The sequence below is a fragment of the Nannospalax galili genome, unplaced genomic scaffold (assembly GCF_000622305.1).
Source record: "Nannospalax galili isolate Female #2095 unplaced genomic scaffold, S.galili_v1.0 scaffold1740, whole genome shotgun sequence".
NCBI lineage: Eukaryota > Metazoa > Chordata > Mammalia > Rodentia > Spalacidae > Nannospalax > Nannospalax galili.
In genome coordinates this window covers 171,532-185,383 of record NW_008346390.1, presented here as the reverse complement: position 1 = coordinate 185,383, position 13,852 = coordinate 171,532, and the positions used below count along the sequence as shown (strand labels likewise).

The 13,852-nt window shown below is 49.1% G+C and overlaps 1 protein-coding gene across 1 annotated transcript in view; it reads left to right on the top strand.

Annotated features, from left to right (window-relative positions):
* Syne3 (spectrin repeat containing nuclear envelope family member 3) overlaps window positions 1-13,852 on the top strand; it is a 95,354-nt gene that overhangs the window by 60,847 nt on the left and 20,655 nt on the right. Inside the window, exons 8-14 of the mRNA XM_029568151.1 lie at window positions 2,214-2,268; window positions 3,808-3,990; window positions 5,194-5,337; window positions 7,067-7,201; window positions 11,821-11,982; window positions 12,124-12,296; window positions 12,752-12,884. Of these exons, the coding sequence (XP_029424011.1) occupies window positions 2,214-2,268; window positions 3,808-3,990; window positions 5,194-5,337; window positions 7,067-7,201; window positions 11,821-11,982; window positions 12,124-12,296; window positions 12,752-12,884 (985 nt within the window). The remainder of the gene's footprint in view (window positions 1-2,213; window positions 2,269-3,807; window positions 3,991-5,193; window positions 5,338-7,066; window positions 7,202-11,820; window positions 11,983-12,123; window positions 12,297-12,751; window positions 12,885-13,852) is intronic.

The window sequence follows — 13,852 nt, the reverse complement described above, 5'->3', positions numbered from 1 at the left end:
CAGGACTCTTAACTGCTGAGCTAGCTCTCTAAGCCCAGCAGCAGTGTTTGTTACAGGAGGGATCTCTGGGGGGGCCTTGTCCGTTATCACTATCTCCTACCCACAGGGAGATCTGACATCTCATCGGTCTGGCAGGTCATATGACCTGGACCAATTCCTGACTGAAGATGATGGAATTGGAATGGCTGGCTAGATCCTTTAGCCTAATCATCCTGGGACTTCAGTTGGACACTTTTCTATGGAAAAAAATGCTGGCTGTTTGGGGAGGGAGAGAGAGGAAGAGCTATAGGGAGAGACTTTGGCAGTGTCTGCCACAAAGTTCCTCAATACAGGGCAATACAGGGGCTCTGATTGATCTATACAGACCCTGCTTTAAGCTACCATCAAGCTCACAGTCCATAAAATGCTCATGTGTCCAGGGAGTCTTAGACACAGAGTTGAAAGTGGCACAAAAATATGCCAGGTGTCAACTTCTTTTATATTGCTTCCTATTTCGATTATAAAAACATACCTACATTACCTGGAGAATGTAAAGATTTCTGGAAAAGAAAACAATTAACACCCACCATTCCAGAAGGCCCAGGGCCACGTCAACATGCTGGAACACTTTCCTATCACCTTTTCTGGCCAACCATCTGGCTTCTGGCTGGAAGAATCGTTTACTAGGTGTCGCCCGAGTTCTCTTAGGGTCCTCACTCCTGGCGCTATTAGACAAACCATACAACACATCTTTATCTGAATTTTTCATAGTTTATATCCTGGGTAGGAGAAATAGACTAACTTAAAAGTCGAACACCTGGTGCCCCGGTCCACTCTGTAGCTCAGTGGCCCACCATTCCAGATTACTTCCACGCCCCTCCCACAGTCTCCATTAGCTTTTGTCCACGCCTCGTGGGCCTGCGGTCTCGCCCCAGGTCGGTAAATGCCCCCTCTCACCTCCATGCCTGTGAGACACTGGGGCCATTTTTTCCACACCACCTGCTTCCAAATTTGCACCAATGCTCTTCCCTCTGCTGCTAACTCCCCACAGCTCCCTCTCTGTAGCTAACTCTCCACAGCCAATTCTCTGCAGCAGTCCCCACCCCTTGGAGGAACAAGTGTCCCTAGGGACACACCAGGGTTGGTTTCACTGACCTGGAGAATACTGCCCGACCACAGACCGGTGCCTGCAGCTTGGAGCTTGCAACCTTGTGCTTTTCTGTTTGGGGCTCGTGTTGGAATGAGAATTTGTGTTCTTTCTCCATTCTGTGTTTTCCTTTTCCATTTTTTTCTGTGTATGTTGTGTGGGGGGTATATGCATGCTTTTGCATGTGTGTGAGCGTACATGTGCACCTGCATGTGAAGGCCTGAGGTTGACGTTGGGAATCATCCCCGATTGCACTTCTGCCTTAGTCATTGAGGCAGGGTCTCTCAGTCAAACCCAGAGCTCACTGATATGGCTGGTCTTGCTAACCAGCTGACTCTGGGCATCCCCTGTGGCCACCTTCTGAGGATGAAATTACAGGTGGGCTGTCACACCCACCCAGCATTTATGTGATTCAGGGATTCAAACTCTTGTAATCATGTTTGCACAGCAAGAGCTTTAGACACTGATCCATCTTCCCAGGCCTAGGATCTGTTTTTATTAAGCTCCCAAGTGAATTGTGAAGAGGCCCAGTTATGATTCTTCCCAGCTCCCGTCTTCATAGTTTTCAGCTGCATATTGTGGCCCTCCCTTCCAAGGGTCCGGTCCTTTCTCTATAATTTCTCTATTTTATTTTAAATTATGTGTATGTGCACAGACTTCAGGTACCGGAGGAGGACGGAGGTGTTGGTCCCCAGAAGCTGGCAATTGTGAGCCGCCCGATGTGGGTGCTGGGAATCAAACTCAGGTCTTCTGCAAGAGCAGTAGGCACGCTTAACCACCGAGCCATCTCTCCAGCCCGGATGGCCGTCTTTTTTGAGGTACTCCTCAGGACCCCCAAAATGAAATTCGTGTGTACGATAAACCTCAAATTTAGGTCAGAACATCTGAAATCTATCCTTTATGTATGATGAAAGCCACCTGCCTTTCCATTGATTTGAAATGTAATTAGCTGCCATTTTTTGGACTTAGGATCACATCACGTAGCTGCGGACGCTGGTGTTTTCACTCCATGCTTTTTGGCTTTTGTTTGCCACCATTTAAAATGGTTCCTGGAGCCAGGAATGATGGCTCATGCCTGTAATCCCAGCACCTGGAAAACAGAGCAGAATTACTGCGAGTTGCAAGCTAGCCTGGGCTGCAGAGTAAGGCCTTGTCTCTAAAATAACAAAAACAATACAAAATAAGAAATATTAAAAAGAAAATCAAAGCATTCGAGTTCAAGTGATCATTTTCAAAGGCCGCATCACTTTTCATTTTGGAGGACACATACCTTAGTAGCACATCCATAATTAGAGATTGAGGTTTTCCCAAGTTTTTGTCACAATTACTGTTTTTGAAAGATCTAAGAACACAGATTTTTGCTTCCATTTCTGTATCCTCCTCATTTTGCAGATGAGAAATTGGTTGGAGCCAGGGAGAAGTTAGGGTCATGTGCTCAGAGAGAGGATGGGACTGCCACAGGGAACACTGGATTCTTGCCTAACATGCCTATCCTGCTTCCAGGTTCTAGAAACCACTCTGTGGAAGAACTGGTTTAATCACTGCTACTGGACTGTTGAGGGAAGTGTGTCCTGGAGAGGGGAAGCCACTTGTCCGAGGTCACTTTCCTCCAGGGTCATGATTCCCTTTCCATCTTGCTCTTCTGGAAAGCAAACAGACACCTCAGAGAGGCAGGAGGGAGAAGTCCCAGCCCAGACACTGCTGGTGGGCATGGGTGAGCCAGGCCCTTGATCTGTCTGTGTTTGGAACTGGCTGATGTGTGCAGCTGTACTTAGCATCCCCTATGAACCTGCCTTGTGGGATGAATTTCAGGCCCAGGGCTCCACAGAGCCTGCTCTAGTTCTTTTGGACCCAGCTCCTCAGGTTCCCCTCAGAATTAACACTCTGAGCCTCAAACATTGGGTGTGGCTCTATTCATTTCCCGAGGCTGTCTTCCTCAGTAGCGCCCAGTAGTACTTTAAGGATGGTTTACAGGTTATGTCCAACCTTTTGACATGGTAACATGGCATTATCATCTACAAAGTTCATACTGGAGAATCATGCAATCAAGGTAAAAACAAAAAAACAAAAAAAACAAACCTTGTAAGTTTATGATTCCATTTCAGAGCAAACATTGGGTGTGGCTCTATTCATTTCCCGAGGCTGTCTTCCTCAGTAGCACCCAGCAGTACTTTAAGGATGGTTTACAGGTTATGTCTAACCTTTTGACATGGTAACATGGCATTATCTATCATCTACAAAGTTCACACTGGAGAATCATGCAATCAAGGTAAAAACAAAAAACAAAAAAACAAACCTTGTAAGTTTATGATTCCATTTCACATTGGAGGGTAAGTTACTGGTTACCTACTAAGAAGCAGCAGTCAAGCAAGAGAGGCCTAGTGTATGTCATAGCTTGTGCTGGAGATGATGATGGAGGGGAGATGGGTTTCTATCACAGGAAGGAGGACAAATTATTCCTCGGGCTTCAGTAACGAGATGGATGGGGGTTAGGGAAAAATCAACACTGATCCTGAAATTCAGGGCCTGTCAACACGTCCTGCCGGCATGCCTCTACTGCATTGCTGGCACGGAGGCGGGGCTCCTGGGCAGTAGTTGCAGCAGGTGTGCTCCTGGCCTCAGTTATGAGCTCCAGCTTATCTGGCTGTCTGAGGTTCATGGATCCCTTGTCTCTCTCTCAGGCGGCTCTGTCGGAAAGTTCCCGCCTGAAAGAGCAAATGGCGATGCTGCAGCTGAAGACCGATCTGCTGGGCAGCGTCTTCGGCCAGGAGAAAGCTGCCACTCTCCTGGAGCAGGTGGCGAGCTCTGTGAGGGACAGAGACCTGCTGCACAACAGCCTTCTACAGAGAAAGAGCAAACTGCAGGTGAATATTGGTAGCCGGGCCCTGGAGCCTGGCCGTGGGACTGGTGGAACCCTTCTGGGTATTGTGGTCTCCACTTGCCCCTGTGGCTCTGGGTTTATGCCTTTGTCTCCCACAATGTCAGGCTCCACATGTATATATAGGGTAGGATTCTTGCACGACCCCCTACCCCCGCAACTGTCTCCCTAGCAACCCAACCATCCCCAAACTCTCTCTACATTGCAGTTAAGACACACTGCCTTCTGCCAAGCTCATGGACAACAAATAGAGGGCATGGCTCAGTGAGTAAAGGTGCTTGCTGCATAGACGACCGATGACCTGGGTCTGATCCCTGGGACCCACATGGAAGAGATCCAGTTGCTGCAGGCTGTCCTGTAAACTCCATTCCTGTGCCATGGTGTATATGCTCATGTGCACATGCACACATCAAATACATAAATGTAATAGAGAGCATAGATACAGACACTTGCAAACACCATGATGCTGGGAGTGAGTGTTATTAGCATTAATATGCTTCAGAGTCCACTAAATCAAGACACTGGCTTGGCATGAGCCTTTTCTACACACTCAATGTTTGCTGGGCATCTAGTAGCAGTGATGATAATAGCTCTGGTCTATAGGGCATTGGCTATGAGCCAGGGACATGCAAATCTTCATCCTGGTGGTGGGGTCAGGGCTTAGGCTGCACCACCTGGCTCCACACCAGCAATCCCCCTGCCTCAGCAGGACCAGGCAGAGTCAGGAGCCAGGGGAACCCAGAAAGAAAGCCAGGTCTTCACTCACAAAGCTATAACCGCTGGTGGAGATAAGTACACACAGGTAGTTAGCAGATGTCCACAGAGCTGTGTGACAAAGGTCTGCAGACTGCTGCTGTGGAGGCCCAGGCAGTGAGATGTGAGTGTCTATAGGACAGGTGGAGGAGAATCAGAGGGAAATAAATAGGTATAGCTATGTTCCAATAAAGCTTTATTTATACAAACGCATTTCTGGTAAGATTTGGTGGGAGGCCCTGTTCTAGAGAACCATAGGCAAAGTATTATGAGAGGATACCATGGTGATCCAAAGTAGAGGCCCAGACCCCACCAGGGCTCAGGGAGGGCTTCCTGGAGGAGGTGGCAGTGGAGGAAGCATAGCAACAGCTTGGCCCAGTGCTGGGTCTTCCAGGGTGCCACGAGGAAAGCTCTTCACTTGCTGTTCTGTTCACAGAGCTTGCTCGCTCAGCACAAGGACTTTGGGATGGCTTTCGACCCCCTACAGAGGAAACTCCTAGACCTCCAAGCCAGGTCCCAAGCAGAGAAAGGACTTCAGCGGGACCTTCCTGGAAAGCAGGCCCAGCTCCTGAGGTCGCAGGTAAGGAATCCCTGGAGTCTTGTCACCTCCTGCAGGGTTCTGTTTGCACAGAAACAGCTCCCCCTTCTGGCAGCAAGCAGCAAGGCAGCAAGGCGGCACCCAGCTTGACCCAGAGGTTTAAAACCATCCTCACCATAGACCTGACTTCCTGTGTTGTTAGAATCTTTTGCTTGTTTATCTGGCAATTGCTGGCCTCAGGGGCCTTTGGCACCGTCAGATTGTTAAGTCTTGAGCCTAGTAGAGTGGTAAGCAGTCCTTCCATCTACCCTCCATTCCAAAGTCTGACAATGCTATTTGCTTTGAAAATTGCTTTATTAAGTTTATTAGCTATTTTTCTTGTTCCTGGGTCTGACAAAAGCAACTTCAGGAAGGAAGGGTTTGTTTGGCTCACAGTGCGAGGTGCAGTCCCTCTTGGTGGGGCAGCAGGGGCAGGAGGCAGTGGGTCACATCGCATCTGCAGTCAGGAAGCAGAGAGCGATGGATGCTGGTACTCAGCTCCCTTTCTTCTTTTTGTTGAGTCCAGGACCCCAGCCATGGGGTGCTGTTACCCACATTCTAACTGGGGGACCGTCCCTCCTGAGGTAAGTCTCTCTGGAAACACTGAGGTGTGTCGCCAAGGTGATTCTAAATCTACTCAGGTTGACAATCAAGATTGTCATATTAATTATTTCTAGTGCACCCAGAGGCCTTCAGTTGAATAAACCAATTTTGAGATTAGGAAGACGTGTTTTCTGTCATGGGTGGACTGTGTATAGGCAGACCACTAGTAATTGATGGCTGGCTTTTTTTTTTTAAAGAAAATTAAATTTTTTTTTGTGAATTTGATACAATATATTTTGATCATATTTAGATCCCCTTCTGTATCTGCCACCCCTTACTACTCCCTGCTCAATTTCATGTACTGTATTATATAAAGACCTATTTTGGGTCTTTTTGAGACAGGGTCTCCCTGTAGCCCCAGCTGGCCTGGAACTCACTATGTAGACCAGGCTGCCCTCAAACTCACAGAGACCCACCTGCCTCTGCCTCCTGAGTGCTGGGATTAAAGGCATGCACCATCATGCTTGGCTCTTGTTATTTTATTTTATGTATATGAATGTTTTGCCTGGATGTATGTAAGTGGACGACATGCATGCAGAAGAGGGCATCAGATCTCCTGGAGCTGGAGTTACAGACTGTTGTTAGCTGCCATGTGGGTGCTGGGAACCAAACTTGGATCCCCTCTGTAAGAGTAACCTCTTAACCACAGTTATTTCTCCAGCCCCATGGCTAGCTAGTGTTCATCATGCATGTGATACAATGAATGTTGTAAACCCAGACACAGCTCATGTGTAAACTGACAGCATTCACTGGAAGACATTACGCACAGTGTATTTGGGGCTTTAAAACGGAAATTTATATGATTCTTTATAACAACCAGTGGTCACCAAGTGGGAATCCAGATGTGTATTTGTTTCCCCAGATGTCATCTGGTCTTTCCTCAAGTTTGTTTTCACAGTGCCCCAGGATATTTGTGTCTGATTTTAAAAATTTCATCTGCCCTGAAAGGGATCCCATCAGACCACCCATGTGGTACAGCCACATGCTGGGAAGCCCCACGGTAGACTCTCCCACTCAGAGCTCCTGTTCCCACTGGGCCTCCAGGATGGAGGGCTGCTGGGATGGAGGGCTTCCAGGATGCAGGGGCTCCTGTTATGATGCGGCTTACCTGCTCTTCTCTCCATCACAGGGGCTGCAGGAAGAGGGACTGGATCTGGGGGCACAGATAGAGGCCATGAAGCCTCTTATCCGGGGGAACACCAACCACCAGCACAAAGTGGACCAACTTTCCTCTGACCACCAGGCCCTACAGAGGTCCCTAGAGGTAAGGAGTCAGTGAAGGGTCTGAGCAGTGAGGGCCAGGCCCTGGAGTCCTGCATACGTGGACCTTTTCTCCTCCTGTCCATCCTCCACTCCTTCCAACCTTCCTTTTTCTTTTCCTTCTTCCTTCCCATCCTCATTCATCTAACTGACGATGATTGAACAGTTCCTCTGTCGGGTGCTGTTCAAACGCCAGTGGTCGAGACAACAGAAATAGAACAGATGAGAGCCCTGCGTGGACAGGGTGAGTGGATAGTGAATCAGCAAGTACTCCCAGGTTTCCACACTGTAATGCAGGCCACAGGTGAATGACAAAATGGGCTTCCTGGTCCCAACTGAGGGTGTGTCCCCCAGCCTGGTGGCCTCAGAGACTCAACTGCAGTGCTCTCTAGTGGCCACCTGAGCAATTTCTGGTGCACCGAATTGATTCCACTTTATATAATGGGATATTAGGAATCCCAGGCTCTTCCACAGTTGACTGAAACAATTAGAAACACAGACTTCAGGCCCCATACACATCCTGATTCAGATAGAGGTATGCATCTGCCTTTGAATCAAGCCCTGAGGAGTCCCAAGCAGCTAGCTACACCTTGGAAAAATTCTGTTCAAGGCCAGTTTCTCTAGCACAGCAGCCACCTCCCACCACACTCTTTTTTTTTTTAAGTATTTTATTTATTTATTTTTTTAATTTTATGGTACTCCCTGCATATGTGTAAGTGCACCCGTGTTGTACAATGCCCATGGAGGACGTATTTTATTTATTTATTATTTTTATTTTATGTGTATGAGTGTATTGCCTGCATGTAAGTGAGCGCACCCATGTTGTGCAATGCCGCGGAGGTCAGAAGAGGGCTTCGGATTCCCCTGGAACTGGAGCTAAGGACGGTTCGTAGCCACCATGTCGGTGCTGGGAATCGAACCCGGGTCCTCTGCAAGAGCAGTCAGTGCTCTTAACCACTCAATCATCTCTCCAGCCCACACACTCTGTTTTTATAGCAAACATTTCTAGTACCTTCTTTACCACCCTGAAGCTGATAGGTGATACAAATCACAAGTGTCTAGACTAGAAAGACTTTCAATCGAGTCAGTTCTTCAATGAGTAAGTGCTCCCAGATGGCTAAGCTCAGGTCATAAGGAGGGCGTCGGGAAATACTTCACCCCTAGTGTCACATCAAGCTGCATGGCCAGCAGTACTTCTAGGGAAGACATGACATCTTGATCAAACTGAAGCACAGTCCTTTGTATGTACGGTGGGTGTGTTCCTGAATAAGCCCGTGTCCTTCTTAGATCTTCAAACACCTCCTTACCTGTTGAGTTAGAACCCAAGCCCAGGCCATGATAAGTAGGGCTTTTAATCACTGTGGTTATTCGGAGGATGTGAGATAGTTGAGTTCTGCATCTCCCTCCCTAGTGGAGTGGGAGCATCTGTCACCCTCACAGTGTCGGCTTCTTTCAGCCCCTGCACCAGTCTCTCAGCACCAAATGCTTTCCCGAAGAGTCCCCAGGAAACACCTAGGACCTAAAGACGCCTGTCAGTCTTAAGTGATATCTTAAGCCTGGATGAATTCACTAATGCCTCTTAGTAAACTGGCAGCTTGTAGTGTCGAGGTTAAGGGACGAGGAGTAGAGAAATGGGAGACAGTTCCAGCTCGCTAGAAGCAGCAAGATTCAGCTCCAGAACCTACATCCAAATGATGAGCTCGGCCATCCATGAGAAGATGCATTTACCCAGTGACGTGAGGGGTTGCAAGATGGTGGCATTCTAGTTCCATCCTGTTTCTTTACAGTTTGTATACTTGTTTATTGAGAAACTGTTGCTCTGATTATTCTGACTTTTAGTGCTTAAGTATAGTGAGTTTTAATCTACCCTTCCCTCACAGCTAGGCCACCTTTGTGTCCTATATTAATACTTACTTATCTCATTGCCTGACAGAAAAATACCTGGCAAAAGCAACTTAACACAGGAAGGGTTTGTCTTGGCTCACCATTCAAGGGCGCAGTCCATTATGGTAGGAGGTCATGATGGCTGAATTTTGCAGCAGCTCATTATGGTGTGTCTATAGGAAGGAGAGAGAGAGAGAGAGAGAGAGAGAGAGAGAGAGAGAGACTGACTCAGTTTTTTCCTTTTTATACATCCTGGACCCTGGGCCATAGAAGGGGGCCACCTGCACTTAGGGTGGGTCTTCTTACCCCAGTTAATATAATCTAGATAATCCTTCCCGGACAGACTCAGAGACTTGTTTCCATGGTGATTCTAGATCCTATCAAGGTGATAATCAAGATTAACCATCACATGTCCCCAGGGAACGTGCACCCATGATAGAGGTACCCAGGCCTTGGAGGGTGATGGCTTGGAAGGTGGGGATCAAAGGAGTGGGCCTCAGAGGCTTGGGGCTTTTGAGAATGTTTCAGGCCCTCGTTTGATGTCGTGTTGAAGACATGCAGTATGTGGGATGCTCAGTCCCTCATTGGGTTTCCAGCCTCTGGCAGGGACCTGACATCTTCCAGTGTTTTCGGGATACAGGAAGGCGGGGCCTTTGGGATACAGGAAGCACAGAGCCATGAAGCCTTGGGAGGAACACAGCAGGAATGGGGACAGTGGGCTGGGGTCTGAGTGGTTTATGGTGGACTCAAGACAGGGCTCAGGATCCCAAGCAGGGACTTGAGGAGAATGATCACCCTTCTGAGGACAGTGCCCTTCTTTCCTGGAGACAGAGAAGAGTTAAGGACCCCAACTCAGATGTCTGGGCAACTGACAGGCCCAGGAAACAAGACCCAGGAGAGTCATTAAAAAAAAAAAAAGCAAGACTGGTTTGAAAACTTTTATGGAATCAAAATCATATGCAGAACAGAAAGACATGTTGCTACACCTCAGCAGATCATAAAGAACTAAACAGACCTGTGTCTGCAGTCTGCACACACAACCTAGGGGAACGATGGCCTTCTTTCCTCATGCTTCCCCAAGGCGCTGCCCACCACTTGCCCTTGAGCGTAGCCCTGACCCCAGAGTAGCGTTTGCTCCACTCCCACATGATAAACTTTTATGGAATCAAAATCATATGCAGAACAGAAAGACATGTTGCTACAGCTCAGCAGATCATAAAGAACTAAACAGACCTGTGTCTGCAGCCTGCACACACAACCTAGGGGAATGATGGCCTTCTTTCCTCATGCTTCCCCAAGGCGCTGCCCACCGCTTGCCCTTGAGCGTAGCCCTGACCCCAGAGTAGCATTTGCTCCACTCCCACATGACGCTTACAAATTCCTCCATCATCTACATGGAGCCATAGCCTGCTCATTTTTCTTTTTTAAAGAATACTCATTTGAGCCTGGCATGGTGGCGTGTGCCTTCTTTAATTCCAGCACTCCAGAGCCAGAAGCAGGTGCATCTCTGTGAGATTGAATCCAGCCTGATCTACATGGCAACTTCCAGCCCACCTGGGGCTAGAGGGAGATCCTGTCTCAAAAAACCAGCTCCTCTCCCCCAAAAAAGAGTATTTCATGCATTCGTTGACAATTTTGCATATGTATAGGGTGTATCTTGATCAAATCCACCCTGCTCCCCTCCCCCACTCCTCCTGAACCCCCTCAATATATCCCTCTTACCTTCATATCCTCTTTCTTTTTGAAAAATAACTCGCTGGGCCCAATTAGTGCTGCCCACATGGGCATGGGTGGGAGCCATCCATCAGGACATGGGTAGCCTATCAGTGGCCACACCCCCAAAGAAAAAGGACTCCCCATCCTCCAGCATCCTTCAACAGCTTATCAGGTAGGGTCCCATGAGCCCCTCTCCCATCCATGCTAAAATGTTGACTGAGTTGATTTTTCTACAGGTAACTGTAGTTGTGAGCTCATGAGTGCAGTGGCTGTGCCATCCAGAAGACAGTGTTTCACAGCACTTCTCCCCACCCTTCTGGCTCTTACATTCTCTCCACCCCCTCTTCTGTGATGTTACCTGAGTCTTGAGAGGTTGCTACCAATGTCTCGTGTAGGGCTGAGCTCACAGTCACTTGTTCTCAGCACTGACCAATTGTGAGTCTCTGCAGTAACTTCTTGGGCTGCTGGCTCTTGGATTACTTGTTCTTGAATTGCTCATTCTTGCTACTGTAGAATAGTATGTCGAGTGGATGTGCCACCATGTTTATCCAGTCTACTCTCCTTTTTGTATTGGGAACTCAATTCAGGACCTTACACATGCTAGGCAGTGATATACCACTGAACTATGTCCCTATCTCCTCATCTCCTCTATTCTTCTCTGTGGACACCTGGGTAGGTTCTGATTTGAAGCTAAGACTGGTGATAGCCTCTGGGTATCCTTTAAAGAAGGCACCCTGCTCTTCTGTGGGATGGAAGCCATGGCTGGGTCAGAAGGCACCCCTGTGCTCAGCCTTACCAGATTCACAGAGTGTCAGGATAGACCAGAGCCCCAGTTGCCCCACCCTCCCCTATACTTGGAAGCTTCTATAGAAGCAAAGGTATTTAAGGCAGAGTTGGTCAGTGCTATGTGATGTTCCTGTTGGGGGAAATTGAGGGTACAGGCAGGTCTAGGCATCTTGCAGATTTGGAGTGGCCCTGGGGGTCTCTGCCTCAAGGCCCCTGGCCCTCTGGGCTGTGCTGCAGGACCTCATGGACAGATGTCAGGAGAGCGTGCAGGAGCACTGCACCTTTAACCACCGGCTGCTGGAGCTGCAGCAGTGGGTCACCATGGCCATGCAGATGCTGGAGTCGCACCAGAGGGAGGTGCATCCACGGGATGCTGAGTCCCAAGAGGCTGGGGTTGAGGTAAGATGGTGTGATTCATTCTCTCATTCTCCCAAAGCATCCTAGACTGCCCTTGTACTGACGAGCAGAGCCCCGGACCTGCGACCTCACGTGTGTGTGTGTGTGTGTGTGTGTGTGTGTGTGTCCATGTGTCCCCCACAGAGGCTGCTGGCCGAAGTCCCAGAGAAGGAGGTCCAACTGTCCCTGCTCCAAGCACTGGGCCAGCTGGTGATGAAGAAGTCTTCTCCTGAGGGGGCGGCTGTGGTCCAGGAGGAGCTGAGGGAGCTGATGGAGTCTTGGCAGGCCCTGCAGCTGCGGGAGGAAAGCCTCCTGAGGTGAGAGCCTCCCTGACTTCTTGGACAATGCCTCCTGTCCTCACCACCTGGGGTCCCCAGAGCAGGTGACCAAGGCTGAACTGTGTGTCAGGCTTGGTGCCTGGGGGCATCTGCATCTTTGCCCATTTAGTGATGCTGGCAGGGTTCTGAGGATTTGGGAATTCCCGTAACCATGAGTTAACCTTCGGCCTATTCTGGCCCAAGCTTCAGTTTCCTCATCTGCATCCATGGGCATACGTACATTGGCGAAGTGGGTTTAAAATAAGAACTGGGCATGAACATGTCTGGAAGTCTTTTTGTGAACCCCAAAGATGGATGTCAAGTCCTTATCAGTATGAAGGTATGAAACCTGGACACTTCCGCCAACCTTGGTACCCAGGACTATTGCTTCTTCCTGTAACCTGGTGGGTAACTCATCGCATCACTGCCTTGACTGGGCCACCTTCTCTTCCTAGCCTCATTAGAGACCAGCAGCTGCAGAGGATGGAGGTGGACTCGGGGAAGAAACTGGTTTTCACTAACAACATCCCAAAGGAGGGCTTCCTCATCAACCCCCTTGACCCCCTCCCCAGGCGGCGGCGACATGATGTGAGTCTGCCTCATAGGCTTTGGGAGAAAGATCAGATCCAAGGTCAGGTAAAGAGGTGGAGGGGGGCCTCCAGCACAGCTCTTTTCCTATCCTCGACCACATGCTTATCTCACAGGACATGTCCACTTCCTTGTCCCCTCCCCCTGCTGTGACCCCAGGAACACAGGGCTGTGGAGGTTCCAAATCGCAGAGGTCCTAGGTTACAGGGGAAGTCATGGCCATCCTGGACAAGGCTGGTCCTCATCTCTCTGAACCCTTGCAGCAGCTCCAGGGGAGAGTCCAGGGATTAAAAAAACGTCTTGGTGACCCCATATAGAAGGCAGATCAAAGACAGGAGTCCTGACCTAGTAGTCTGGGTGGAGACTTGGATTCCACATTACTATGAAGTTCCTAGGACATGGCCTGCACTGCTGGGCTTTGGGAATGGGGTCTAGGCAGTTAAAAAAAGGTTTCCTGACCTAGTAGTCTGGGTGGAGACTTGGATTCCACATTACTATGAAGTTCCCAGGACATGGCCTGCGCTGCTGGGCTTTGGGAATGGGGTCTAGGCAGTTAAAAAAGGCATGGTGGGCCATGTGTAGTAGTGCACACTTAATCCTAGCACTTGAGAAGCAGAGGCAGGTGGATCTCTACGAGACTGAGGTCAGCCTGGTCTATATAGTGAGTCCTAGGCCACCTGGGACTACAGGGAGACCCTGTCTCAAAAACCAAAAATAAAAACAAGCAAATGGCATGGTGCATGCTGGATGCTGTAGAAGCTTGTGGTACAGTGGTTGGGACCCAGTTCTGGGGTAAGGATGTCCTTCTGGGGGCAATGAAATGTCAGCCAAACCCTCAGTTGACTGGGAGGGGACAGAAGCAGGGGAGTAAGGTATGTTTCCAGCAGAGGGAACAGTATGTGTGTAGACCCAGAGGAAGTGTGAGTTCAAGTTGTTGAGATGTAGCTGTGGGGATGGGGGTGGGGGGG